At 64.1% G+C, this 23,876-nt stretch overlaps 4 protein-coding genes across 9 annotated transcripts in view; 1 reads left to right on the top strand and 3 right to left on the bottom strand.

Moving 5' to 3' along the window:
• Positions 1-40: 40 nt before the first annotated feature.
• Positions 41-1,331, bottom strand: LOC148056996 (dispanin subfamily A member 2b-like). Its single transcript, XM_087739318.1, has 2 exons — positions 1,050-1,331; positions 41-505 (listed from the first exon to the last, which is right to left on the bottom strand). The coding sequence occupies exons 1-2, from the start codon at positions 1,233-1,235 to the stop codon at positions 356-358; spliced, it is 336 nt and encodes a 111-aa protein (XP_087595444.1). The 5' UTR covers positions 1,236-1,331; the 3' UTR covers positions 41-355.
• Positions 1,332-1,524: 193 nt separating this feature from the next.
• The window catches only part of B4GALNT4 (beta-1,4-N-acetyl-galactosaminyltransferase 4), a 42,239-nt gene continuing 19,887 nt past the window's right edge, over positions 1,525-23,876 (top strand). The window contains exon 1 of one of the 6 annotated variants that reach the window (XM_087739382.1): positions 1,525-2,310. Coding sequence is in view for 4 of the 6 variants with exons in the window: in XM_087739339.1 (XP_087595465.1) it covers positions 14,380-14,530 (151 nt within the window). In the remaining 2 variants the exon portion in view is untranslated. Of the gene's footprint in view, positions 2,311-3,041; positions 3,220-5,405; positions 5,902-8,973; positions 10,021-14,251; positions 14,531-23,876 lie in introns of those variants that run through there. The other 5 variants (XM_087739349.1, XM_087739366.1, XM_087739375.1 and 2 more) reach the window with 5 other exon arrangements.
• LOC104011412 (interferon-induced transmembrane protein 1) lies at positions 2,307-3,820 on the bottom strand. The gene is made up of 2 exons (XM_009463652.2): positions 3,480-3,820; positions 2,307-2,554 (listed from the first exon to the last, which is right to left on the bottom strand). The coding sequence occupies exons 1-2, from the start codon at positions 3,693-3,695 to the stop codon at positions 2,387-2,389; spliced, it is 384 nt and encodes a 127-aa protein (XP_009461927.1). The 5' UTR covers positions 3,696-3,820; the 3' UTR covers positions 2,307-2,386.
• LOC148056997 (dispanin subfamily A member 2b-like) lies at positions 7,022-8,595 on the bottom strand. The gene is made up of 2 exons (XM_087739406.1): positions 8,339-8,595; positions 7,022-7,600 (listed from the first exon to the last, which is right to left on the bottom strand). Exons 1-2 carry the CDS (start codon positions 8,543-8,545, stop codon positions 7,400-7,402), a joined length of 408 nt encoding a protein of 135 aa, XP_087595532.1. The 5' UTR covers positions 8,546-8,595; the 3' UTR covers positions 7,022-7,399.

Genomic DNA, 23,876 nt, shown 5'->3' on the forward strand with positions numbered 1-23,876 from the left:
CCCTCTTCTTCCCCACTGTGAGTAAGGCGACAGCGAGGGGCTTTGGCAGGATGAGCTTTATTTGTGGCAACAGTGACCTGCTAACAGCTCGGTTAAACACCGAGAAGCCCAGCGGCTCCCTGCCGAGGCGCACAAGCGAAGAAGAGAGGTCTGGCCCACCCATCCCCTTCCATGCGGGGGCCGTGCCGGGACACCCAGGGCTGCAGGCAGCAAGGGGACAGGGCATCGCTCTCTTTCTGCCACGACGTGTGCCCAAAGTGGGGACACGGGGACATTTGGGGAGGAGGAGGAGGAGGAGTGGGGAGGAGAAGCACCCCACGGGGTGGCAGCAAGCAGGTCGGTGGCCATGCGGCGGTCAGGTGAAGATGATGTTGGCGGCGATGGCGGTGACAATGGCCACCACAGTGAGGACCAGCAGCACGGAGCAGACGATGTTCCACACCCTGGCACGGGCACCGTGCTGCCGGGCACCCTCCAGGTCCCCCAGCACCTTGCAGTCGCGGGCCTGTGGGGGCAAATGGGGGGCGGGCAGCAGGGGGGAACCCGCCGGGGGGGCCGGCCCGGCCCGGGGGTGGCCGCAAGGTGGTGCTGGGTCCTCAGGGACGCGGTGCTGGGACCTCAGGGACGCGGTATCGCCCCGGGACAGGGGCACTGCCCGTCCCCCCCGCCCGCAGCCCCGGCTCTCGGGGCGGGCAGGCTCGGCGGGGGACCGGACCGGGGGGTCCCAGGGCAGGGTGGCATCGGGGGGTGCTGGGATGGGAGACCGGGCCTCGGGGTCCCGGGATGGGAGGGGGTCTGGGGCGGGGGGGCGGGGGGGATCGGAGGGGCCCGGGGCGGTGTCGGAGAGGGCTGGGGCGGGGGGCCCGCATCGGAGGGGGGGGGGTCTCAGTGCAGAGGTGGGGTCGGGGGGGTCCCGGGCCGGGTTGGCTCTGGGGACCAGGCTGGGCTGGCTCGGGGGGTCCCGGGAGGAGCTGGGCGGGGGTCCCGCGGGGCTTGGCCAGTGGAGCGGGGGCGGCGGGCGGGGGTCCCCGGCCCGGCCCCGCTCTCACCTTGATGGAGAAGACGAGCGCGGGGAGGCAGAGGCAGCCCAGGTAGGCGATCCCGTAGCCCACCAGGACGTTGAGGAGGGACCAGACCACGTAGTCCCGGGGCTGCCCGTCGGGGCCGGCGGCGGGGGTCGCCCCTCGCCCGGGGGCCTGCAGCGGGCTGGCCGCCTCCGCCTGCCGGGGCTTCATGGCCGCGCCGAGCCGGGAGCCGAGGGGCCGGAGCGGCGGGGAACCGGAGGCGGCCCCGCACCGCCCTCAGCGCCCGCCCGGGCCCCCAGCGCGGGCGGAGCGGCCCGACGGGCCCGGCCCCCCCCGGCCCCTCCGGCTCCCCCCGGCTCCCCCGGGCCCCCCCGGCTCCCCCGGGCCCCCCCGGCCCCTCCGGCCCCCCCGGCTCCCCCGGCCCCCCCGGCTCCCCCGGGCCCCCCGGCCCCCCCCCCGGGCCCCCGGACCCCCGGGGCTCGGCCCCTCCTCGGCGGGCGGCACCGCCACCCGCAGCACGGCCACCCGCGTCCCTGTACCCCCCGGCGAGTGTGGGGCAGCTTCGGGGCTCAGAGGGGACATTGGGGACCTCGGGGGCTCACAAGCCAAATCTCCCCGTCGGAGAGCCACTCCTTTGGCAGCGAGGGGTGGGGAGATGGCACCGAGACGGGGCAGGGACGGGCGCGGGCTTGGCGGATGGGTTCAGGGTGCCGAGATGAGGGGCGGGCGGGCGCAGGGAGCGGTGGGACCCCCCAGCTCCCCCGCGGAGCCCTGGTGCCCCGGCAGCGGCTGCGGAGCCCGGCGGTCCCCCTCCCCGCCGCGGCCATCTCCGCCTGGGGCGGTAGATAACGCGGGCAGGAGGAAGCACAGAAATTGGTCCCGGAGGCATGTGCGGCATCTCGAAATGCCCCAGAAGCCCAGGGAGGGCGCGTGTGTTTATATTTAACGAACAGCACCAACACGGCACTCCTTTCCAAGCCCCTTTCCTGCTGCTCTTCCTCCCTCAGCCCTGCCTCCCCGCTCCGCTCGGTTACGGGGTAGCCCCGGCCCCCCGAGGTGGGGATGCCTGGGAGGAATAACGCCTCCCAAAACCCGAAAGCGTGACATTTCCAAGGAGAAGGGTGGGGAAGGAGCTTTATTTGCTGTGAGCTCACCCCATGGGCTCGTGCTGAAGAGCGTTGTCTCAGTCAGGGTGCACCAGGAGGGTGCCTGAGGACACCTTGCCCAGTGGGAGTGGGGAGGAAGGTGCCACAGGGGCCGCACGGCTCCCCCACGAGCGAGGCAGGTGGGTTTCGGATGAGCGGGGCGGAGGGGAAGGAAAAAAGGAGGCCCTGGTGCTGCTGCTCCTCGGTGGGATGGGGTTAGCGGCGGCTGCCTGCCTGCAAGCTGTTGTAGTACAGAACCAGCAGCACGATACAGATGATGGTACCCACGATGCCCAGGCAGCATGCCGCGATGTTCAGATGCTTGGCTGTCCTCCCGTAGCTGTCGGCAGCTCCCGGATCCCGGGCGATTTTCCTATCTCTGGACTGTGGATTGGGAGAGGGAGATGGGCAGTGAAACAGCACGAGCCAGAGGCGGTGGCGGCAGCGATGGGCTGAGGGGACATCCCGGTCTCCCGCGCCACTGAGCAGCTGGCCTGGCCGAAGCCTGGCACCGGGATCCACTGGGCTCTGCCGCAACCCCAAGAAACCCACCCCGACGTGGGGGAAAGGGAGCTCGCGGCAGCCTGGAAGTGCTTTCTTAATGGCTTATTAAAAGCCATTACGCTTGGCAACGCGCTGCGCAGTCCTCTTGGGGGGCAGGGGCAGGAGGGGGAGAGCTGGGCAGAAGAGGGGGCTCCGGTCGGGAGTGCCCACACGACAGCGCCCACACGGCGCTTCTCACGGTGCCGGCAGATACTGACACGCACCGCTCTACGGTTATCAGGTCGCCCATTTAAAATGATTCGCTTTCAAGGTAATAAAGGAGAAGTGCGCAGGGAGCAGCCATTTCTTATCTCGGGTAGGGGCGAAGCCTCATGGTGGTTTCGGGAGCGCCGCGGAAGGGAGCCAGGAGCCGGCTGCCTGCCTTATCCCCCCGGCGGGAGACGGTTTGGGCCTCGCTCGAGTCTGCGGGAGCAGAGCCGGACCCGCCATGCTGCCCGGGTCCTCCTTTCCCAAAGCACCGAAGGAGGACGGGCCGCCCTCGAACGGTAGCTTTGCCGGGGACGTTGGGTGCGGAGCAGCGTGGTGGGGCTGGATGCGGCAGGAGGGCGCGGGGGGGAGGATGGGGAGCGAGGTGGGGATGGGGCGGTTTGGGGCAGGGTGGGACAAGATGGGACAGGGTGAGATGGGGTGGGACAAGATGGGACAGGAAGAGACGGGATTAGGGAGCCCTGGCATGGGGGCAGGCAGCAGGCAGGAGCCCTGAGCCAGGCAGGGGGTGGTGGGATGGGAGTGACTTTCCCCTCACCTTGATGGAGAAGACGAGTGCGACGAAGCCCAGGCAGAGGGGGTTGCAGAACATGGCGTTGAAGAAGGACCAGAGCACAAAGTCCCGGGGAGCGGGGACGGGCTCCGGCTGAACAAAAGAGGTGATGGTGGGGCCAAAGGCGGTGGCCGGGGATCCTGCCCCGTTCTGGCCGTAGGGCTGCATGTTGATGCTGACGACGTGGGGGAAGTTCTCCATGGCAGCCCGACGCTGGCAAGGAGCAGAGGCACAGGTGCCTGGGCTAGTCACAGGCGAGGGGAATGGTTTGCCAGGGTGGGGCCACCCCGCCTGACATCATGCAGGGCACCGGGGCGGGCACAGCGGCGCTCTCGGGGATGGGCCGCGGGGTGGGGTGGGCTCCCCGGGCGGGCTGGGGGCTTAGGGCCAGGCGGAGGGGAGAGCCATAGCCCCTGGCATGGTCTGGGGGGCAGGTGGGCAGGGGTCCCCGCGGGTCGGGCGATGCCACGGGGCCGATGCCTTGCCTATTCCTCTTTGCTTTTTGCCCTCTTGCACTGATAAGCGATTTCTGCCCTGGGCAAGTCAGGTTACTCAGTCACAGTGGGGACATGTGGCACGGGAGGACAGCGGGGACATGCCACCGGTGGAGGGGCAGCCACCAGCCCCCCCGAAACCCCCTCCCCAGCTGCAAACCAGTGCCGAGGGCTCGATCCCCATCCGCGGAGGCTAAAGCCAGCAGCAGGGGCCACCCAACCGCTGGGTTTGCATGTTGGGTTCCCAGGGGTTTCTCCTCCCTTTGGTTTCGCCAGCCATGATGAGGGCTTGCAGCCGTGAAGAGGTCTTGTGGCTGCCAAAAGAAGGTTGAGGGGCAGAAAAAGAAGAAAGCTTCAAGAAAGCAGCAGGGAGGTAAAAACCATCTGAACCAAAAAAACCAGCAAGGCACGGAGCTACAAACTATGTGGGTTTTGGAAACATCAGCATCCGTCCTGCTCGGTGGCCAGCTCCCGGAGGCCGAGTGAGAGGCTGACTAGTGAAACACAGCCCTGATACTTTTTTTGAGAAATGGGTTTTTCCCCGCTCAGGAAGAGGGGAGGGTTTGTGCCAGGAGGAGGGCAGAAGCGTTCATCACCTGCGCTCGCTGCGGCGCGGGTTTTCTGGCCACCCCGCTAATTTGGGTGTAGATCTGAAAGTCCTGGCCCCGGCGCCACTTGCCCGGCACCCACAGGAAGCCAAAGACCAGTTTTGTTTTCTTTTCCTCGGCTATTTCTCTGTTGGCCATGCCTTGAGGTTACCGAGGTTGTTAGGTCGTGGTGACAATTAAGGAACTGCTGCGGGAAGCGGGGAGGCTGGCAGGGATGGGCAAGGGGTGGATGGAGGAGGGCTCGCCGGGGATTTCAGGGGAGTGTTCGCAGTCCAGCCCCAATGCCCGTTGCGTGGCACCGCAGAAAAAGCTGCTTGCGGGAGCCCGGCGGGGGTTTCCCCGTTTTGGGGTGCTGGGGTCCCTCCATGGGGCACCGCCTGCTTCTCCAGCTCGTGCGGAGGCGAGGGGACCCGCGGTGTTGGGATGCCGGCCTGGGGCAACCGGCAGCCGCAAGGACCGAGTGCAGCCAGGTTGTTCCTTGTCCATCGTTTCCGAGTGTCCGTTTAGGGATCCCGTTTCCCACCGCCCCCGGCACAAGCGGAATTACAGCTGGTGTCTCACCCGCCTGAGCTCAGCACCAACCACCCACAGAAATTCCCACCTCCCTGCCTGTGTTTCCAGCTTCTTAATTTATTTGCCCGTGCACCTGAACAAACGAGATACTAGAAAGCAGAGAGACGAAAGTTCGGCCCATGTTGCTGCTGCCGGCCGGGTGCCTCTGCCCGGCCCCGCTCCCCTGCACGCCCCCGGCCCCTGGGGAGCTGGTTCGGTCCCCGGGGATGCTCATGAGCGAGGCCGGGCAGAGTTAGGGGGACGCGGTGGGTGACGGCTTTTGGGGCATGTGCCGGAGGGAGGGTGCAGGAAAGCGAAACACCAGGGCAGCCGGTGGCTTTTGCACGCCTGGAGGGAAGGGTCTGCGAGGCGAATGCGGGACCCTGAGGTTTGCGGGAGGCTTGTTTGGCTGCGTTGAGAGCGGCTCGCTGGGTTAGATGGCTCGCCGAGGGCTGGCGCGGGTCCTGCCGCTCGCTCGGCGCTCAATTCTGGCAGCGTGGCCGGAAGGTTCAAGGGCTCGGTGGCTGCTTGCCAAAAGCCTGAAGCAATTTCCGTGAGAGCACGAACAGGCTGTTCTCCTCCTCCGAGCACCGCTGCCCTGCTCCTCCCCACGGCGCGGCGGCAGCCGCCGGACCCAGTCCATTTACCCCAGAAAAAGGACTTTGCTCTCCCCGTTTTCAAAGCCCCCCTGTGCGGGTTTCGGCTGGGACAGAGTCGTGCTGCTGGCGGGCATGTCGGTGGCCGCCGAGCCAGGTGGGCAGCTCTGCTTGCAACCGGGAGCACGTGCTTGTTTGCTCTTACGGGAAGAAGCAGAGGAATATGTGATTCACTGGGAGGCTGGTGCCAGGGATCCTGCAACAAATAACCGTTGTGTTTTGCGGGCGGGATTTCTGACATCTTAGTCATAAGCGCAGCTTCTTGGCAGGAGCCTTATGTTCCTGGGAAGAGGAATAAAAAAAAAAAGGCTTTTTTTCCCATCCTCTCGGGGCCCCAGTCCTGAGGACCTGAGCCTGCTGAGGGTGAGGAGCGCAAAGGCTTCCAGCGGGCTGGGGAAAGGGGAAGCCAGGCCAACCACATACTTGAAGCTCTGCCAGAGGGACCTCAGCCAGGATTTTTCGCGGGGTCTTGCCCGGGTCACTTCGGACACTGCCAAAGCCGGGCAGCCGAGTGCCATGTGCCGGCAGCCCTGGAGGCGCGAGGGTTGCTGCCCGCTTCCCAGCCCGCCTTACATCCAGGTGGCGGGGGTGGCTGGCCTAAGGCTTGATGCTGGAAAAGCTCGGGAGGGGAGGAGAGAGGGGTCGCCGTCTTGCTTTGCCCCAAAAGCAGCCCTGCCTGGCTGGCATCCCCATCGCCCGGTGGTCCCAGCGCCGCCCCAGCCCTCCGGGCTGAGTTGTACAGCTCTCTCCTGCAGCAAGGCGAGTTGGGATGGAGCCACGCCGCCCCCAGCTTCCCGTTCCCTCTGGAAGCCTCTCCCGGCTTCCGCTGCCCCGCGCATGGCTGCAGGGAGTCATGCTCGAGCTCATCGTGCTCAAGCCCTTTGCACAGCCTCCCCCCCAAATCAAGCTCCTACCCCCCTCCCGAGGGTCGGCGAGGATCGGGGTGCTCCTGGTGACACTCCGGCGAAGATGAGGTGCTGCCCGCATCCTCGGGGTGAGCCTTACAACCGCTTTGCATCCCGTACGGGTGCCTCTTCCCCACGAGTACCCGGGCTCACCGAGCCTGGCGCATCCTTGAGTATCACCTCTGTGATGCTCCGTGCCCCAGGACAATTTCCCTCTCCAGGTGCGTCCCGAGGGCGGGCACCGTTTCTCAGGCAGCCAAGCTGGGGGGGGACCCGAACCACCCCCTGCCAAAACGAAACTGAGCCGGGGGCAAAAGTGAAAGAAACCTTTATTTGAACCAGGTTTTCTCCGAACCAGGTGCTTCTCCTTAGGATTATTCTTAGAGGCACTTGAGGCTACAAAATCAGAGCGAAGCGGCAAGCAGAAAAGCACGCTCTCTCCCTTTGCTACAGCCAGTTTTTGGGTGCTCAGCTCCTGCCAGAGGAGAGGTGTTTCAGGCACCTCCAGGCAGGCCAACGAGGGCGGCCATCAGAGAGGGCTCCATAGGGGCTTTGAGCAGTGAGGAAAGCGGGACAGGACCCCAGCGGGCTCCGGGGGGGCGCATGGAGGACATCCCCCCGCTCCGAGGGGTGGCGGGGGCTCCTAGCAGACGTGGGGGGGGATGCTCTGCCTGTGGAGCCCGGGAAGGGCTAAGTGGGGCCGAGGAAGGAGTGAGGCTCCTGCTGGCTGTGGAAGAGGTTCACCGCGGCGATGGTGCCGCTAGCGATCAGGGCGATGATGAGGATGACGAGGAAGATGTTGAGCAGCAGGGCGGTGATGTTCAGGTACTTGGCGGTGGAGCCGTAGCTGAGCGCCCCGCTGTAGTCGCCGAGGACTTTGCGGTCCCTGGACTGGGGAGAGGCAGAGGGGAGTCAGTGGGGCTGGGGAGCCAGTGGAGGGGGACGCCCGGGGGGCTCCGGGCTGCAGCCGGGTGGGAGGGGTGCTGGCAGGGCTGCGCAAGCCCCAGCTGCCGCACTGGGCTGAGCTCCCCCCGTAACAGCAGGAGTACCCTGGGGTGCCGGCCGCCCCCCCGCCCCGGCCCCTGCCTTCTGCAGAGCTTCCAGCCAGGCCCAGGGCTCGGGGGGCGCAGGGGTGCATGGAGCGGGGGCTTTGCGGGGTCCATGGGGCACCCTCGGGTTGGGGGCTCTGTGGGGTCCATGGTGCTACCTGGGCTTGGGGCTCCTGCCTTAGGGGCTCCGGGGGGTGCTTTGGGCACCCCAGGGTTGGGGCTCTGGGGGGTCCATGGGTCTCCCTGAGCTGGGGGGGTCTCTGTGGGCTCCATGGGGGCTCAGTGGGGCCCATGGGGCACCCCGAGGTTGGGGGCTCAGTGGGGTCCATGGGGGCTCTGTGGGGTCCCTGGGGCACCCCGGGGTGGGGTTCACAGAGCTCCCTGCCTTTGGGGGCTCCATGAGGTCGGGGACTCTGCGGGCTCCATGGGGGCTCCGTGGGGTCCCTGGGGCACCCCGGGGTGGGGTCGACAGGGCTCCCTGCCTTTGGGGGCTCCGTGGGGCCCATGGGGCACGCCGGGGTGGGGGCTCAGTGGGGTCCCCGGGGCCGCCCTCCCGCCGCCCGCCGCCGGCCCCCCGCACCTTCACGGAGAAGACGAGCGCCATGAAGCCCAGGCAGCAGACGTTGGCGTAGAGCGCGGTGCAGAGGGACCAGGCCAGGTGGTCGCGGGGCGGGGGCGGCGGCGGCGGCTCCACCGACACGACGGCGCTCGGCGGCAGCCGCTCCATGTCCAGCCCCTCGGGCAGCTGCTCGTAGGGCGGCAGCCGCTGGCCCAGCGGCCGCTCCATGCTCGCGGGCTGGCGCCGGGGCTGGGGCTGGGGCTGGGGCTGCGGCGGGGCGGCGCCGGGGCAGGCGGGCGGCCGGCGGCGGTTTCGTTTACCCGAGACCGAGGATGGGACGGGACGGGGCGGGGCCGGGCACCCCTCGCCGGGGAGGGACCCCCCGCCGCTGCCCCGGGGCCGGCTTTGGCCGGGACGGGCTTGAACCGCTCCAGGGGAGCTGGCAGGGGGCTGCGGCCGGGGTGCGAGCTGGGAGCGGCGCCGGCAACGCGGGGCGCGCTGGTTACCGGCGGGCGGCGATGGCGGGGCGTCGGGGCCTCGTCCGCCTCCCGCCCCGCCAGCGAGCGGCTGGGGGCACGGGGGCCCGAGGGGGGCCGGAGGGGGCACGGGGGGCCCCACTGGCCCCAATGACCCCAGTGACCCCAGGGGTGTCCCACGCCGCACGACGTGTGAAACCGGGGGACGTTCGGAGCGATGGCGCCTGGCTTCCCCAGCAGCGACGCAGCCCCGCTTTCCTGGGGATGGCCGAGCACCTGCCCGCCTGTGGGAAGCGGCAAATTCCTTGCCTTGCCCTGCTTGCCTGCGCAGCTTTGGCTTTGCCTGTGACCCTGTCTTTACCTCAACCCACGAGTGCCTCACTTCTACCCTCCCGATTCTCTCCCCCATCCCAGCGCAGGGGAGCGAGCGAGCGGCTGGCTGGGGCTGAGCCGCCGGCGCAGTTAACCCATGCCAGTCCTTCTTGGCGCCCAACGTGGGGCTCGAAGGGTTCGAGGTAACGACAGGTTTGACTGAAATGCGCTAGATTGAATTTATAGCCGTTATTGCTGTGTAGCTGTTAGTCGGCAGGCTTCTGTGCTGGCCACGGGGCTTGCTTGCCTCACTGTATATTAGAGTCCAGTGCTCGTTAGTGGCCGCTTTTTGCTTTCGCTGCTTGCTGGACTGCTGTGCTGCTTATCGTCTCACTCTGCTGTGCCTGGGAACATTGTGATAACAGCCGTGGCGATGCGCCTGGGCTGGCAGATGGCCAGGGCATCGCCGCGGTGTCTGTGCTGCTGTACCAGCCAGGCTGGGACTCCAGCGGGAACTCGAGACGCAGGGACTGTCACCTGTGGATGAGTCCACGCGGGAGCAGGACACCCCGAAGCGTCTGTGGCTGTGGATAAGTCTGTGCCACAGCAAGTATAGCCCTGGAGAGACTGTGGCGCATCGATAAGGCTCCACTTGGAGCAGATACACCCCTAAGGGACTGCAGTCTGTGGATAAGTCCCAGCTGGAGCAGGGACAAGGGGAGGAGTTCATTGCAACGTTAAACCCGATGGTCTGGTCCAAAGGGGCCAGGGGTGGAGATTGTAATGGAAATACCTTTAAATTGTTGTAACTCGTTATTTGAGTTGGATGTTATGGGAATTACTATAGCAGGAACCACCTGAACCAATGGAGGAGAAGCCTTACAAGAAGCAGTGCAAGCGCAGCGGTGACCCGAGGTGAGCTGGCTTTGGTGCCCAGTAACCACCCAGCACAGCGCCTGAGCCACCACCGTCACTGACGGAGCCCAGAGTCGGGACTAAATGAGCTCGGTGGGCATGGGTGGACATTTTACAGACACTTTACAGGCCCATAGATTTGGGGAACGAGATCTGCGTATTGTATCAGAGGATGGGAAGGGGGGGGGTGGGTAATGAGGATGCATTGGATAGTGTGGGACCTGAGCGTGACGTAAATGGTGTGGAATAAGGGGTGGAGAACGTGCTCGTTTTGGCTGAGGTAATTTTCTTCCTAGTAGCCAGTGTGGGGCTGTGTTTCGGATTTGTGCCGGAGAGAGTGCTGATAACACAGGGTGTTTTCGTTCCTGCTGAGCAGTGCTGACACAGAGTCCAGGCCATTTCTGCCTCTCCCCCCACCGCGGCAGCGAGCAGGCTGGGGGCGCGAGGAGCTGGGAGGGGACACGGCCGCGACAGCTGCCCCCAGGGCTGTCCCACACCGTATGGCGCCATGCTCGGCGTGTAAAGCTGGGGAAGAAGGAGGAAGGGGGGGACATTCGGAGCGATGGCGTTTGTCTCCCCAAGTAACCGTGATGGAGCCCTGCTTTCCTGGGGATGGCTGAGCACCTGCCTGCCGAGGGGAAGGAGCGAATGAATTCCTTGCTTTGCTTTGCTTTGCTTTGCTTGCATGCGCGGCTTTTGCTTTACCTTGCTTGCATGCGCGGCTTTTGCTTTACCCATTAAACTGTCTTTATCTCAGCCCACGAGTTTTCTCACTTTTACCCTTCCAATTCTCTCCCCCATCCCACCGGAGTGGAGCGAGCGGCTGGGGGGGCTTAGTGCCGGCCGGGGTTAAACCACGACACCCCTTCTTTCCCCCTTCTTTCTTTGTCCCCCTTTTTGCCTTCTTTTTCTTTGTTCCCTTCTTTGCCTCATTGTTTCCCCCTTCTTTCTTTACCCTGTTCTTTCCCCCTTCATTGCCCCCTTCTTTCCTTGTCCCTTTCCTTGTCCCTTTCCTTGTCCCTTTCCTTGTCTGTTTCTTTGTCCTCTCGCAGGGTGGCCCAACCGCGAGCGTTTCAGGGTGCTTGCTGAAGAAGCCCTGGATGAGGTGCCCGCCGCACGGCACTGGGAACCCCCCTTCCCTCCCTGCTTTCAGCCCCGAACCCCAGCTCCCCGCTGCCGGCAGTTTGGACTTTCAGCGCGTGCCAGCGGTCGAGCCTGGCGGGATCCAACTTCCCGGCCCCTAAAATGCCTGGCTGCACCGAGGAGAAAGGCTTTTGGCGGCGGAAGCCCTGGCCGGGATTATCATCCCTTTGGCACGGTGCGGATCGCCACTCCCTGATTTTTCGAAGGGGGGGATTCTTCCCAGAAACCTCGTCAAGGCAGGGCTGAGTGCATGGCTGGGGCGGGAGGCGGGATGTCGTGCGAAGGGCTCCGGCTTGTTCCTGCTTGTGAAATCCCCAGATCCCGCTGCCTAGGGGGAGAGTGGCTTTGAGCAGCCCCGGGACGGGCTGCGGCTGGCTCTGAGCTCGTCCCCTCTGCCTCTGTCGCCTCTAAGGCAGCCCTTTACTGGGTCCAAGCGGCCAGGAGCAAACTCCGCTCTTGCAAAGGGACCCAAGCCTGGCTCCGACTCCGTCCCCCATAAAGATGGGGTGAGGCCAGAAGGTGCCACTTGTCGGGGACGTCCTTTGGGACCCGTGAAAAGCCCCGTGAAAAGCCCCGTGGCGGCTCCCTGCGATCCCCGAGGGCACCATCTCCCTTACGAAAATTCCCTGCCCTAACTATTGTACCAGTCTTTATAGCGTGACAGTGTATTAACTTTGTTAATATGTCTTAATTCACATTACACACTGTAATATAAGGAGGTAATAAAATTTTACTGGCAACTCTGGGATTGTTCATGCTTAAATAAGACAAACTAAAGGACAGCCCGGCCCTGGAAAGAAGGACTTTGCTTCTCAGAAGCTTCAAACTGTCCACGAACAATAAAGGATATCCTGGGACAGCCACGATAACGCCAGCCTCCGAGCCCCTCTGACACGGCTTTGAAACCCTTCCAGCGTTGCCTGGCATCAGAGCGGTAACTCTGGCAAGACTGGCTCCCGGGCCATCTGGATCGGTAGACAAGCAGCAAGAATGCTGCAAAACTGGAGCTGCTTTGCAAAACTTGGCTCTGATTAGGAATTGGTAGCATGGGTGCTAGTGATTAGCCAAGTCGTCCGGTACCTGAACGACTGAAGCATTAAGGGAGCAGCAACCGCCCAAGGGTGTGAGAACCCCATGCAAGGGCGCATTTGGGCGCCCCAGCTCCTCCTGTGCACGAGTATTTGCTTTTGTAATTCTGCACTTTGCATCCCAGCCTGTCTCCTTGGTCGGCACAGGCCAGTCACAAATTTTTGGGGACATCCCACCGGCGTGCCCAGACCTCCCGGGCCCCCACAGGGCCGCTGGAGCGTGGACAGAGGCTGAACTTCGGTCCCCTGGCCGAAGGCTGTGCAAACAGCCGTGCCCTGGCCGCGGCCTCCCGCTCCCTTTGCTGGGGAGGTGCAAAAAATGGGGGGAATAAGGGCTTAATTTACGCGGATGCCCATCTTCCGCATCCGTTGGGAGAGCCTTGTGCAGAGATCCCCTTCATCCCAGCCTCCTCCTCCTCCTCCTCCTGGCCGGGCAGCTCTGCAAGCCCCCGGCCGCCCCAGCCGGTGGTGGGGCTCGGGGGGACTTTGCTTCCTAACCAGGACCCAGCTTCCAGCTCTGCCACTTTCCCCGCTTGTTTGTCTAAATTGGGCTTAATTACGAGCTAATTAACCTGCCGCATCCGTAAGGGAGCTGAGCGCAGGGCAACGCAGACCAGGGCACTGGTGCCCTCTAGTTTTCCCAGCTGCAAATACATTTTTTTTCTCTAATAACTGATTTCTCCGTGTTTGTGTCCCAGCCCCAGGCTGCAGCAAGGAGGAGCTGCTGCCTCAACTGGGGAGCGGGAAAGGGGTAAAAAAAAAAAACCCAAACCAAAACAAACCCCGATGGTTTCGCCACCGCGCTGCGGAGGGAAGAACCAGCCGTGCAGGGCTGCAGTGAGCTGTGGCCGGTCTCAGCCCGGCTGAGCACGGGTGGCCCGGGGGCGCAGGGCCGTGGCCCCCAGGGGCGGCCCTGGCGAGCGGCTCCTCCGAGGCGGCGCGGTCCGTAACCCTCCGGCGGCGGGGCCGTGGTCGCTGCCGGCGTAATTAAGTCACAATTAATTGTTAATTACCGTTAGGCTTTGCACAGGGCGAGCTACGGCCCTCGCGCCTCCAGGCGGCCCCGCCGGCAGAGGCGGCCTTGGCTCCAGGGGTCCCTGCACCCAGCGAGGGGGATCCTGGGGATCCCAGCTCCCATGGGATCTCTGCACCCAGCGAGCGGGATCCTGGGGATCCCTGTACCCAGCATAGAGGATCCTGGGGATCTGAGCCCCCATGGGATCCCTGCACCCAGCAAGTGGGAATCAGGGGCATCCCAGCACCCGCCCCTATGGGATCTCTGCACCCAGCGAGGGGGATCCCAGCCCCCATGGGATCCCTGTACCCAGTAAAGGGGGATCGGGGGGATCCCAGCACCCGCCCCCGTGGGATCCCTGCACCCAGCAGGGGGGAATCCGGCGATCCCTGCACCCGTCCCCCGGGATGCCTGCATCCCGTGAGGGGGGAGCGGGGGACCCTCGCACCGGTGAGGGGGGATCCGCCCCCGCCGCGGACCGGACCGGGCCCCGCAGCCCCCTGCCGCGGCCGCGCGGGAACGTACCATCCTCGCCGCGGGGGGGGGGGGAGGTCGGCGGGCGGCCCCGCCGAGGTCCGCGTCACCCGTCCTGCCGGCTCCGCCGGGCTCCGCGGCACGGAGAGACCTGCTTCTCCCGCCCCACCGCCGCGCCGCCCTCCCGCCGCGCAGGGACAGGGACGGGGACGGAACGGGGACACGGTGTCCCCCCCCGCGCCCCGCATGGCCTCGCCCGCGGCGCCTCGCGGGGATGCCGGCCCGTTGGCGTGGAGACGCGCGGCGCCTCCGCCGGCTCCTCCCCCGCGGGGCGCCCATTGGCGGCGAGCCCGCGCCGGGCGTCTCTCGATTGGCGCGCGGTGCCGTCGCTCGGGCTGAGGGGGCGTGGCCGTTCGCAGCACCCCCCGCCCGCCGCGGCCCCGCTCATTCATTCCCCACCCGCGGGTGCCGGCGCGACGGGGCGGCGGCGATGCACCGGGCGGCCGGGGGTCACCGCGCCGAGCCGCGCCGCCGCCCCGCTGCCCTCGCAGCCGGCCCGTAACGAGCGGGCTGGGCCGGGCGGGGGGCCCGATGGGCCGGGGCTAGGCCGGCGGCGGCGGGGGCGATGCGGGCGGCAGGATGCCGCGGCTCCCGGTGAAGAAGCTCCGGAAGCAGCTGAAGCTGCTGCTGCTGCTGGTGCTGCTCACCTTCGCCGTCTGGTTCACCTACCTCCACATCAGCCTGGTGCGCCAGGGCCGCGCCCTGCGCCTCCCCTTCGCCTACGGCAGAGGTAACTGGGGGGGGGGGAGGCGGGCGGCCCCCCTCCGACCGGGGACAGCACCGGGGGGGCCCCGTCCCCCATCTCCCCGCGGTGCGAGGCCTCGGTGGGGTTTGGGGGTCCCCGCAAAGGGCGGTGGGTGCCCCCCACCGCGCGGGGCTCCCGGAGCATCCCCCGGCCCGGCGGGGGCTTCCCTCCCGCAGCGCCCCGGGGGCGCGGGGAGAGCGAGACCCCGCCTCGGCACCGCGCCCCGGCCTCGCTCCCTCCCTCCAGGGGCCGGGGGGGCCGGAGGAGGCCCGGGAGGGACCCCCGAACCGGTCGGGGTTCGTCATTCCCCGCCTCGAGCGGCTCCGTCCTCATTTTTCCGCCCGCCGCTTTGGCCGCGGTGACAAAGAAGGCCATTTATAGCCACTCGTCGCTGCCTGGAAGGGCAAACCCAACGCTCCCATCCTTTCCCGACACTTTCTCAGCCTGTGCTTCTCCAGCGGAAAAAAAAAATCCTTCCTCCTCCAGCCCTCGGCTAACGCCTGGGGATGCGACCCGGGATGCTGCGACCCGGGATGCTCCGGCCCGGCCGATCCGGAGGGGCAGGTGCTGGCTCTCGCCCTGCGGTTCAGCTTTGTGGTTAATTGCTCCCGGCTTTACCCTGGCAGACCTCCTCGGGCTGCTGGGGTGGCACAGAACTACACGAAATATTGGCGGGTGAAACTTGAGCTGTAACATTCCTGTTCGGGCTGAACTCGCCTAGTGGTTTTTGTCCTAAAAAAATTAGAAAGAAATAAGAGTTAGTGCTTATTTAGGCAAGAAATGGCTTTCCTGAGCAGGTCAGAGCAGTTCTGGAGGCCGGGGAAGCCTCTCAGCTGGCAAACCCAAAGTTTCCGACCATAGCAGCAGCATGATCCTGCAAATTTTTGGGCCTTACGGTGAAATTGGGATAATGCTAATAAGAGAAGCAGGAAATGAGGCTGCTTGTGCATCGCCTCGAAGGAGCGGCTACGGGGAGGCTGCGCCGCTTGTTTTCTTTTCTCCGCTGCAGGGTCCTGCTTAATGGAAAAGCCACAAGTTACAGAAGTCTAACCGCGAGCGGCTGCCCCGTGTCCCGGCGATTATCCTGGTGTTAAGGAGGGCCCAATCCTTCCTCTTTCGGGACTGGCAGCCTCGGGCGGGGGGGAGATGGGGCGGGATCGCCAGCCCTGCGGACGGCTGGCTGGGAAAACCGCGGATTGGGGTCCCCCCGGGTGTCGGGACGCAGCGGCGCGAGGGTGAGAGGAGATTTTCCTCCGTGGCTTCATCCAGGGAGGATGCACAGGGCAACGCCTGCGTACCGGCGAGCAAACGCCTGCCCTGGGTGCGTTTTTGGGTGCTGACTCGATGGGTGCCTATTCCCGCTCTCCCCCGCCTCCTCCCTACGTGCCCAGGATCCCAGCCTGCCCCTCAGGACGCCCCGAGGGCGGCCGTAGGGTTTGCTGTGGCAGCGAGGAGATGCACGGCCACGCACAGCCCTGCTCCGGCTCGCAGCGGGGAAGCCCTGCGGCTGCAGCGCAGCTGGGCGGCTGCGAGCCGGCGGCGGTCGGCACATGGCTTCGGGGGAGAAGAGGGTCCGCAGGAGGTGGGGAGAGAGATGGGGGTGTGCGGTGGATGGGACGGCGCGGGCAGATCATGGCTTGGGAGGTGCCAGGTGAGGACCATGCTCCAGTGGTGTTTTCTGCTGGTCTGGCGATGGGGTTTGGATTTGCCCCATGCCATGGGGGGCACGGGCACCTTCTCTGGCTGGGGTGCGGCGAGGTGGGTGGTTCCCCAGGGGAAGCTGGACCTCTCCTGGGCTGCATCATGCTCCTCTCTGCTGTCCGGGACCGGAGATGCTGCTCCTTGCACTGGGATTTTCCAGTTGGTGCCTAAAGCCTGGGCAAACGTGCGGCAAAGCTGGAGTTTAGGTCCCGCTGAGCCTGTTTTTGAAATGTGGGGATGGAGAGGGGTTGGGTGGAGACTGGGGAAGGGATTCGGTCGTGTGTCGACGGACCCTAGTCCTGCTGCTGCAGCCCAGCAGAGAGCCGGAGTGGGAGAGCCAGGGAGCCGTTTTAGTTGGAAAAATATTGAATGGAATAGAAAAAAAAAAAGGAATAAAAAATATATCTAAGGAAAAAAGAATATATCCAAGAAGAAGCTCGGGGCAAGAGTTTGGGGGGAGAGGGAAGGGTTTGGGGCTGAGCCATGGGGAGAGCTGAAAGGCAGAGCTGTGCTGGAGGGGGGCTCCGGGGCAGCCCCCCGCGACCTGGAGATGTTTTCCCCTCCACCTCGCTTGCGTTGAAGCTGCCTTCGTGCCGTGCTGGGGGAAAAGCTTGGTTCCCATGGCCATGGGGGTCCCGCCGCAGTGGGGATGGGGTTTGCTCTCCTCTATCTCCCAGCTTTTGCCAGAGGCCTCCCCCAAGCCGGTGGTGGAGCTTATTTAATTTAATTTAATGTAATATTCCCCAGGGCTTAGCAGGTGTCCCTGGGCTGGGGTGAGCAAGTGGGAGGGGGGTCACCGTGCCCTCCTGGCTTGCGTGTCTCCTTTCTCCTCCCTGATCCGCATGGCTGTGGGATCCCTCGCCAGCTGGGACCCCGCTGTGGGGAGCTCGGTGTGTCCTGGTCCCAGACCCCTTAGGGATGGGGGGACGCTTGTCCCCAGAGGGGGAGAGGTGGCTGGGGAGGATGCAGGGCTCTTCAGCATCACCGCAAGGGTCTGGGCACCAAAAGCTGTCTGAGATTTGGAGATGATTTGGTTTTTTTGTGGCCACTGTGAGCCAGTACCTGTCTGCCTGCTGCTGAGGATGCTGCCTGGCTTGCGTCAGCTGGCAGAGGCTGTATGAAAAAAAGGTTAATTACTCATTAAATGAAGTGTCACCAAGCAGATGTACTTTCTGGAGGCTGAAGGTGCAGGGCACGAGGCTTTTTGGTAGCTTGGGGGGGTGTAAGGTGGGGAGGACCCGGCCAGGAGGCGGCGGTGGGGTCTGCGTGCGTTGAGGAGCACGGTGAAGGCGCGGGGGGATTATTCAGGGGTACCGGTGTCCCCCGGCCCAGCCGGCGGTCGCCTGTGGAGCTGGAGCAGCCAGGGACTCGGCTGGGAACTGTGCTGGTGTTAAGTCCCTGATAAAATAACCCCCCTTTTCTTATCTTCTACAAGTAGATAATTACCCTTCTCTGCCTAATTGAACACACAGATTCCTCATCTGAAATAATGAGGCCATTACGGTGTTCTCCCGGCTGGAAACTGCTCCAAGTCAATGGGGTGGAAATGCTGGCATGCCAGGTGGAAAGGAAAAAAAAGGAAGAAGGGAGAAAAATTACAGTAAAAATCTAAATTGGCTCTTAGCAGGGGTGCGGGGCTGGCCCTGCTCCCCCGGCAGCCGTCTCCTCGGGGCAGTGATTTAGCACGCGGGGGTATCGTGGCGGCGCCGGGAGCCAGGTTTTAGGAAGGTTTCGCGACCGGGGGAGCGCAGGCTGTGTGCTGGAGGAGGCGAGGAGGATGCTAAACCCAATTCACGGCGAAAGCAGGGCCGTCTGGGGAGGAAAACCCAGCTGGGCTTCTTGATACCCATGGGACGTGGCTCTGCCCGGGTCCAGCTGCGTGCGTCCCCCTGAACTTTGTCTGGAGGAAGAGCCGCTGGCCTGCGGGAGCAGGGGGCACCCCGCTGCCGTGGTCCGGAGGGCTCCCAAACATGCGCTGAGCCAGAGGCAGCGATGGCTTGGATGCTCTTTGTTCGGCTCAGCCCGCCGCTGCCTGCGGAGCCTCGTCCTCGCCTGCCCCTGCCTGGGCACCCGTCCTGCGGGGCCTCGCGCGCGGGGAGGGTGGCAGGGAGAAGGGCTGGGATGACGTGCAGCAGCGTTTCCCCCGAGCTGCAGGGGATAGCGCATCTCTTTTGGACAGAGCGGTTGTGATGTATCCTTTGATTTTAATTGGGAGGCTGAAACGCTGCAAACAGCGGTGGGTTTCATTCCTTTTGTCAGGGATGCCGGGAGCAGGTAGGGAAGAGGATGAGAAAGAGCCCTTTGAAGAGGAAGGGCAGCGGGGTTTGCGAGGAGGCTGGGTACTGCTTTTCTTTCTCTTGGCATCGCCCCGCTCTCCTGTCCCTGCTAGAAAAGGCTGCTTTCCCCAGACAGACACCCCCTCGGCGCGGGGTCCCGGTGCGGAGAACGCTGGTCCCATCCCTGCTGCCGAAAAGGGAGGTTTGGAGCCAGGGGAGTGGACTGGTTTTGGTGTCACTGGGAGGGTTTCTTCGGCCGGGAAGCCCTGCAGCCCTCGTCTTCCTTGCTGGGCTGTGGCCTGGTTTGCCCTGGGCTCCTTGCCCTGCTCCTCTCAGGTGCGCCACTGAATCGGCTCTTTGTCACCACGCCGGACCTGCCGAGAGCGAGCCGGGTGGAAAAGGAGGCGGGTGGATGGACAAGCGAGCCCTGTCCTGTGGTTGGGGGGGGCTGTGAGCGTCTCGGGGCTTTTTGGCAGGTGATGGGGGAGAAGTATGGGAAAAATTTGGCAGGTACCTATTTTGGGTTATTCAAAGGCAAAAATTTGGCTGTTCAAAGGCACAACTGGCTTTGAACCACCCTGCAGCAGCACCTCTCCCCAGCCCGGCTGCGGCCCAGTCCCCTTGGCATCCAGGGGGTCCCCAAAAAGGCCCTTGAAGCCAGGGGAGGTGGGAAATGGCAGGGCTTGATAGCAAAGCAAATCACGCTGGCGTAACCCATTTGGTTTTATCCTTAACTCTGCCCTCCCGCTGCTGGTTGCTGCAGCTCTGCTCGCCGCTGGTCGGGGGGCTAAGGGCTTGCTGTGATGCACCCCAGCAGTGGGGCAGGGCAGGGCGCCTGAGCCTGATCCTGCCTCTGCTCCGGCCATCTGTCCCTGGTGTTGTGGCGTGCTGGAGCGACGGCGTGGGGACCCTGAGCTGGGCTCGGTGCCGGAGCTGGTCCTCTTGCCCACAGCTGTGACCAGTGGGGCAGGGCATGGGGGGAGCCTGGATCTGACCCCGTACCCAGGGAAAAGGGCTTTATAACCCCGGCCCTGGGTCCTGCTGCCTCTGCCCGAAACACTTGGGTGTGGGGCGGGCGAGGGTGGGAGCGGATCCCTGGGGATTCACCCTGCACGCCCCAGAGTTTCGGGCACCGAGCGTGTGACGGCAGGAGCCTGGACGCGGTTTATTTCTAGGGATGCTTCGCCCTTTGCTCTGCCCTCCTGGGAGCTGCGCGGTCCCTCCCCGGGGAAGGGATGTTGTGGGTGCCTTTGTCGCTCCGGTCGCTGCAGAAACCCCAGGCCCCGGGCAGAGGGGATGGTTTCGGCACGTGCGTGTCCATGTGGGGATGGGTCAGCGGGTCCCGCTGGACCTCGGTGACGGCAGAAGAAGAGAGCAAAGCGCTCTGTCCCTTCATCGCTCCTCAGCCATGGAGGCTCTTCCAAGTCCTGGCAGCTGAAGTCCTTTTAAAAACATAAAAAAAAAAAGACATAAAACACCCTGATAAAAAATATTCCCCATTCCCTTTAATGTGGACATTTGCTGTCAATTAATTTCCTGCGCTGTTTTCCTGTTCTATTGAAGTCTCCTTTCACGGCGGAGCTGTTGGTGCTCTGCAGTGAGCCGGGGTCGCTGGTTGCCTCCTCTGTGTCTGGGAGAGAGGCGGATCTGTTTGGAAGGGCCTCCGGAAAGCCTGGCTGGCCAAGTGCTGGGGCGGCAGGCCCCTCAGGCGCACAGCGCTTCTCCAGCCTCGCCGTGCCGTGGTGGAGTTGAGCAGCCTTCGGAGAATCCCAGGGAGGGCATCGGAGGACCCGTAGCTCTGCTCATCCAGCACGGCATCCCGGGGGATTTGGCGTGGCGGGGACCTTTGCCCGCTGCCTGCGTCCGCCGGGCTCGGAGGGATGCGGGGTGGCAAGCGCATCCCCAGCAGGCGCCAGCTGCGCGGCCATGGTCACAGCCCTCTCTGTGCCGCCGGCTTCGGCATCAAAGAGGCGATTGAGGGAGCGCGGCGGCGGAGGGGGGGCGAGGAGCAGGTGGGCCCTGGCGTGCCGGGACTGGCCGCGGCGGCGCGATGCAGGGGAGCCCTGTCCCACAGCCGGCCGGCTCGATGCCCTCCGAGCCCAGGGCAGCACCGGGCATGGCACCGCTCTGGCAGTGGGTGCTTGGGTGGCCATGGCTGTGCTGGGAGGTGCTGCGGGTTACCCATATGGGTGTCTTGGCGGGTGACACCCGTCTTGACCGCTGCCATCGCGTTCAGCTTCCCCTGGCCTGGAGGTGATGGCTGCGAGGGCTGGCACGGGAATGTTGGCTTTTTATTAGGAAAACGTTCTGCTCGGAAGGCGTAGCTGCTGTCTGTCTGGAGATGCTCGGGAGGGGCAAACCACTTTCCACACCCTGCGGTACGGGCTTTTCCCAAGCACCAGGAGCTCTTTGTGTTGGTGTTTGGGGAGCTTTATCCTTCCCAGCACCGCTGTGCGTCTCCCCTCCATCCCGTCCCGGCACTGTGCCACGGCTGAGCCTCTCCAGAGCTGCTCTTTGGGAGGAGATGAGCAGCCGCCCCGAGGTATCGAGGTATCGGTGGCTGGTTGCCTTGGCAATGGCAGGACTGAGGGATTTCGGCTGGGCGAGGAGACAGGTGGGAGCCGGCTGCTGACCGGCAGGACCGCACAAGTGTGATGCGCAGGCGGATTTTGGGGAACGGATGGTCCCCGCAGAGGGGTAGAGCTCAGCCGAATTCGCTGCCAAATTAAAGCAAAGGAAAAGGTTAAAAGCACCTGGGGCTGGTGGAGATAAACCAGACGCTGGCTGAAACAGGTTGGAGAGCTGGCAGGTGAAATGGTGAACCCCACAGGCTGTCTGCAGGGCAGCGTGGAGGTCGGGGGCTGAAATACTTTTAGACTGAAATAAATTCTGCCTGATTCCCAGCGCATCACAGGCTACGAGTAGCCTTCTCCGGAGGCTGTGTCCCGGGAAGCGAAACCTTCGTGCCGAGGGCCGTGAGGGAGCATCGTCCCCATCGAAATGGGCAGGGCGGGGGGACGGGTGCATGGTCCGGCCGGAGCCGCTCCAGCACGGCTTGGAGCTGGGGCAAAATGAAACAATGCTGGAGGAGATGGAGGGCAAGGGATGTGCGGTGAGGTGCGAGCTGGGGGAAAATGGGGCAGATCTGGGTGCTGCCAGTGCACAGGAGGGATTCGGGACCCTGAGTTGAGCGTGGAAATGTCGGGGCTGCCTCTCCTGGAGGGTGTCTGTCAGCTTGAGTGGTCTCATGGCAGCTCCATCGCTGGCCCTGAGCGATTCGGCATTGATTTCCATTGTGCTGGCTGAGAGGGATGTCACAGAGTGGGTAAACAGCATGAAATGAATTGGTTTGGGGGAGGCAGGAAAAAAAAATCCCCTCGCTCCTCTAGTTCCCTTGGCGTCTGTGCCTTGAGGCAGTGACCCAGGGGCTGGAACGAAACCCTTTTCTCAGCCGGCGGCAGGTAGAAGTGCCACCAAAGCAGGCAGGGAAGGGCTGCCCGGGGGACTGATCCTGCACCCCTGCCTGCATCCCCATCGCAGTCACGAGCCCCGTTCTCCTCCACCCCATCGATGTCACCTCCTGTCACCCAGCCTGTGTGAGCACCCGCCGCCCGGGTTTCCCCCGGCTGCCGTGGAGCAGGCAGCGCTGCGGGCAGCGCGGTGTTGTTTTTCCCTGGCGGGCAGCGCTGCGTTTTTGCGGCGGTGGAAGGGGGTTTGCAATATTGACTCCTTGCTCGCTAATTATAATTGCTTAACAGCTCGTTAGGAGGGTCGGTGGAGGGATGCTCACACGCCTCTTCTCTGGCAGCTGACTCGGAGGCTGTGTCTGCACTGGAGAGCACCACGCTGTTGGTAATTAAACCGGTGGGTTTAATAAAAATGCCAACACTGCCACCTTTGCTGCAGCTCTGTCTGGGTTTAAATGTCACCTCGCTTCACATGGCTGCTCCTTCCGCTCCCCCCAAGGCCCATCACGGCAGGCTGCCCCCGTTCAGCCCTTGGGGGTTGAGCCCCGAGGGATGGGCTCGGTTTTCTGCCCCGTGGCGGCATCCTGGGAGGATGTGCAGGGGCGTGGAGCGGTCCTGCGGTGGTCCTGTGTGGCCGGAGAGATGTCACCATTCACATTGCAGGGGAAAACAGGCGCGTTAGCAGCTCTCAGGGCCGAGGACGGGCACCAGAGCCCTGGGAGGGGGCTGCCCGCTCTCTGCCCACTCTCTGCCCACTCTCCTTCCCGCTGGCTCCTGTGGAGGTGGGCACCTCCCCAGGCATCGCTCTGCTGCCGGTCCTGATGTGGTTTGGGATTCATTTGTTACTGGCTGCCAGGCTCCTGTGCCTGTGTGAATGCGTGGAGAGATCAGCCTGAATTCCCCCGGGGTGTAAACCCAGTTTAACACCGTTGCTTTTGCAGCTGTGGATCTGGTGTCTCTCCTCGCTGGTAAGGACTTGTTGGGCAGAGACCCGCTCCCCCGAGCTGCCCCGTTCCTCGCCCTGGGAAGGCGTCGGAGTTGGGCTGCCCTCCTTTGCTGTTCCCTGAACCCACGGCAGATGCTCGGGATGGTTCTCCCTGAGCTGCTCGCCCGCTTGCTGCGTCCCTGGTGCGTCTTCTGGCTCACGTTGCCGCCTTCATCCCTCTTTCACCACCATCCTCCCAACACGGGTACCACATCTCGCTGGGGCTTGGTGTTCCCCTTCAGCACGGTCGTAGCTTCACGTGCCACCACGCTTTTCCCAAGAGCAGGGCTGTTTTTTTCCCCCCACTTTCTTTGCAGGCTCATTGGTTTGGTAGAGTTTGAGTTCTCTTTTTCTATGGGGAGAGGGGGGATGGGTGCGATGATCTGGATGGGCAAGAGTTTCTTTACGGAAGCCTTGCAGTGTTTCTGAGCCATGTGGACAGACTTAGAGTAGCCAGACTGGATGCTGGAGAAGCTTTGTCCCTCTGCCGTCCTTCTGGATTTGGAGAGCTCAAAAGCATCCCGCAGAAGGTCAGAGATCAGAGGCAGCCAGGACATGCACAGACCTTGCTTGGGTGGTGGGTCTCCAAAGATGTCAGCTCAGACTTGGGGGCACTCAGCATGCCCGAAACCTGGTCCTCAGCGTCCTGACCTTCACAGTGTTGTCCCAGTGTTTCCAGCACATTCCTGAGCAGCGCTTCCTTGTGGCACGGAGATGCAGGGCATCCATCCCATCCCATCCCAGCTCCTCCGTGGCCTTTCCTCTTGTATCTGTATCCTCCGAGGCAGGTGAGGTAGCAGCTTGTGCCCATTGAAGGTCCCTCGGCAATCTCCTGTGTTGATCCCAAGGTCTCCTGCAGCAGCTGGCAGCGGGAATTAAGGGAATTAACCCAGGCCCTTGTG

Source organism: Nipponia nippon, unplaced genomic scaffold (genome assembly GCF_047370975.1).
Source record: "Nipponia nippon isolate SJK-2023a ecotype South Korea unplaced genomic scaffold, ASM4737097v1 scaffold_10, whole genome shotgun sequence".
In the NCBI taxonomy this organism is placed as follows: Eukaryota; Metazoa; Chordata; class Aves; order Pelecaniformes; family Threskiornithidae; genus Nipponia; species Nipponia nippon.

Excerpts from the sequence above, each read along its gene's own strand:
- LOC148056996 (XM_087739318.1), bottom strand. The coding sequence starts at position 1,235 with ATGAAGCCCCGGCAGGCGGAGGCGGCCAGCCCGCTGCAGGCCCCCGGG. Across the intron at positions 506-1,049 it reads CGCTCGTCTTCTCCATCAAG|GCCCGCGACTGCAAGGTGCT; the intron begins GTGAGAGCGGGG and ends TTGCCCCCACAG.
- LOC104011412 (XM_009463652.2), bottom strand. The coding sequence starts at position 3,695 with ATGGAGAACTTCCCCCACGTCGTCAGCATCAACATGCAGCCCTACGGC. Across the intron at positions 2,555-3,479 it reads CACTCGTCTTCTCCATCAAG|TCCAGAGATAGGAAAATCGC; the intron begins GTGAGGGGAAAG and ends CCCAATCCACAG.
- LOC148056997 (XM_087739406.1), bottom strand. The coding sequence starts at position 8,545 with ATGGAGCGGCCGCTGGGCCAGCGGCTGCCGCCCTACGAGCAGCTGCCC. Across the intron at positions 7,601-8,338 it reads CGCTCGTCTTCTCCGTGAAG|TCCAGGGACCGCAAAGTCCT; the intron begins GTGCGGGGGGCC and ends GCCTCTCCCCAG.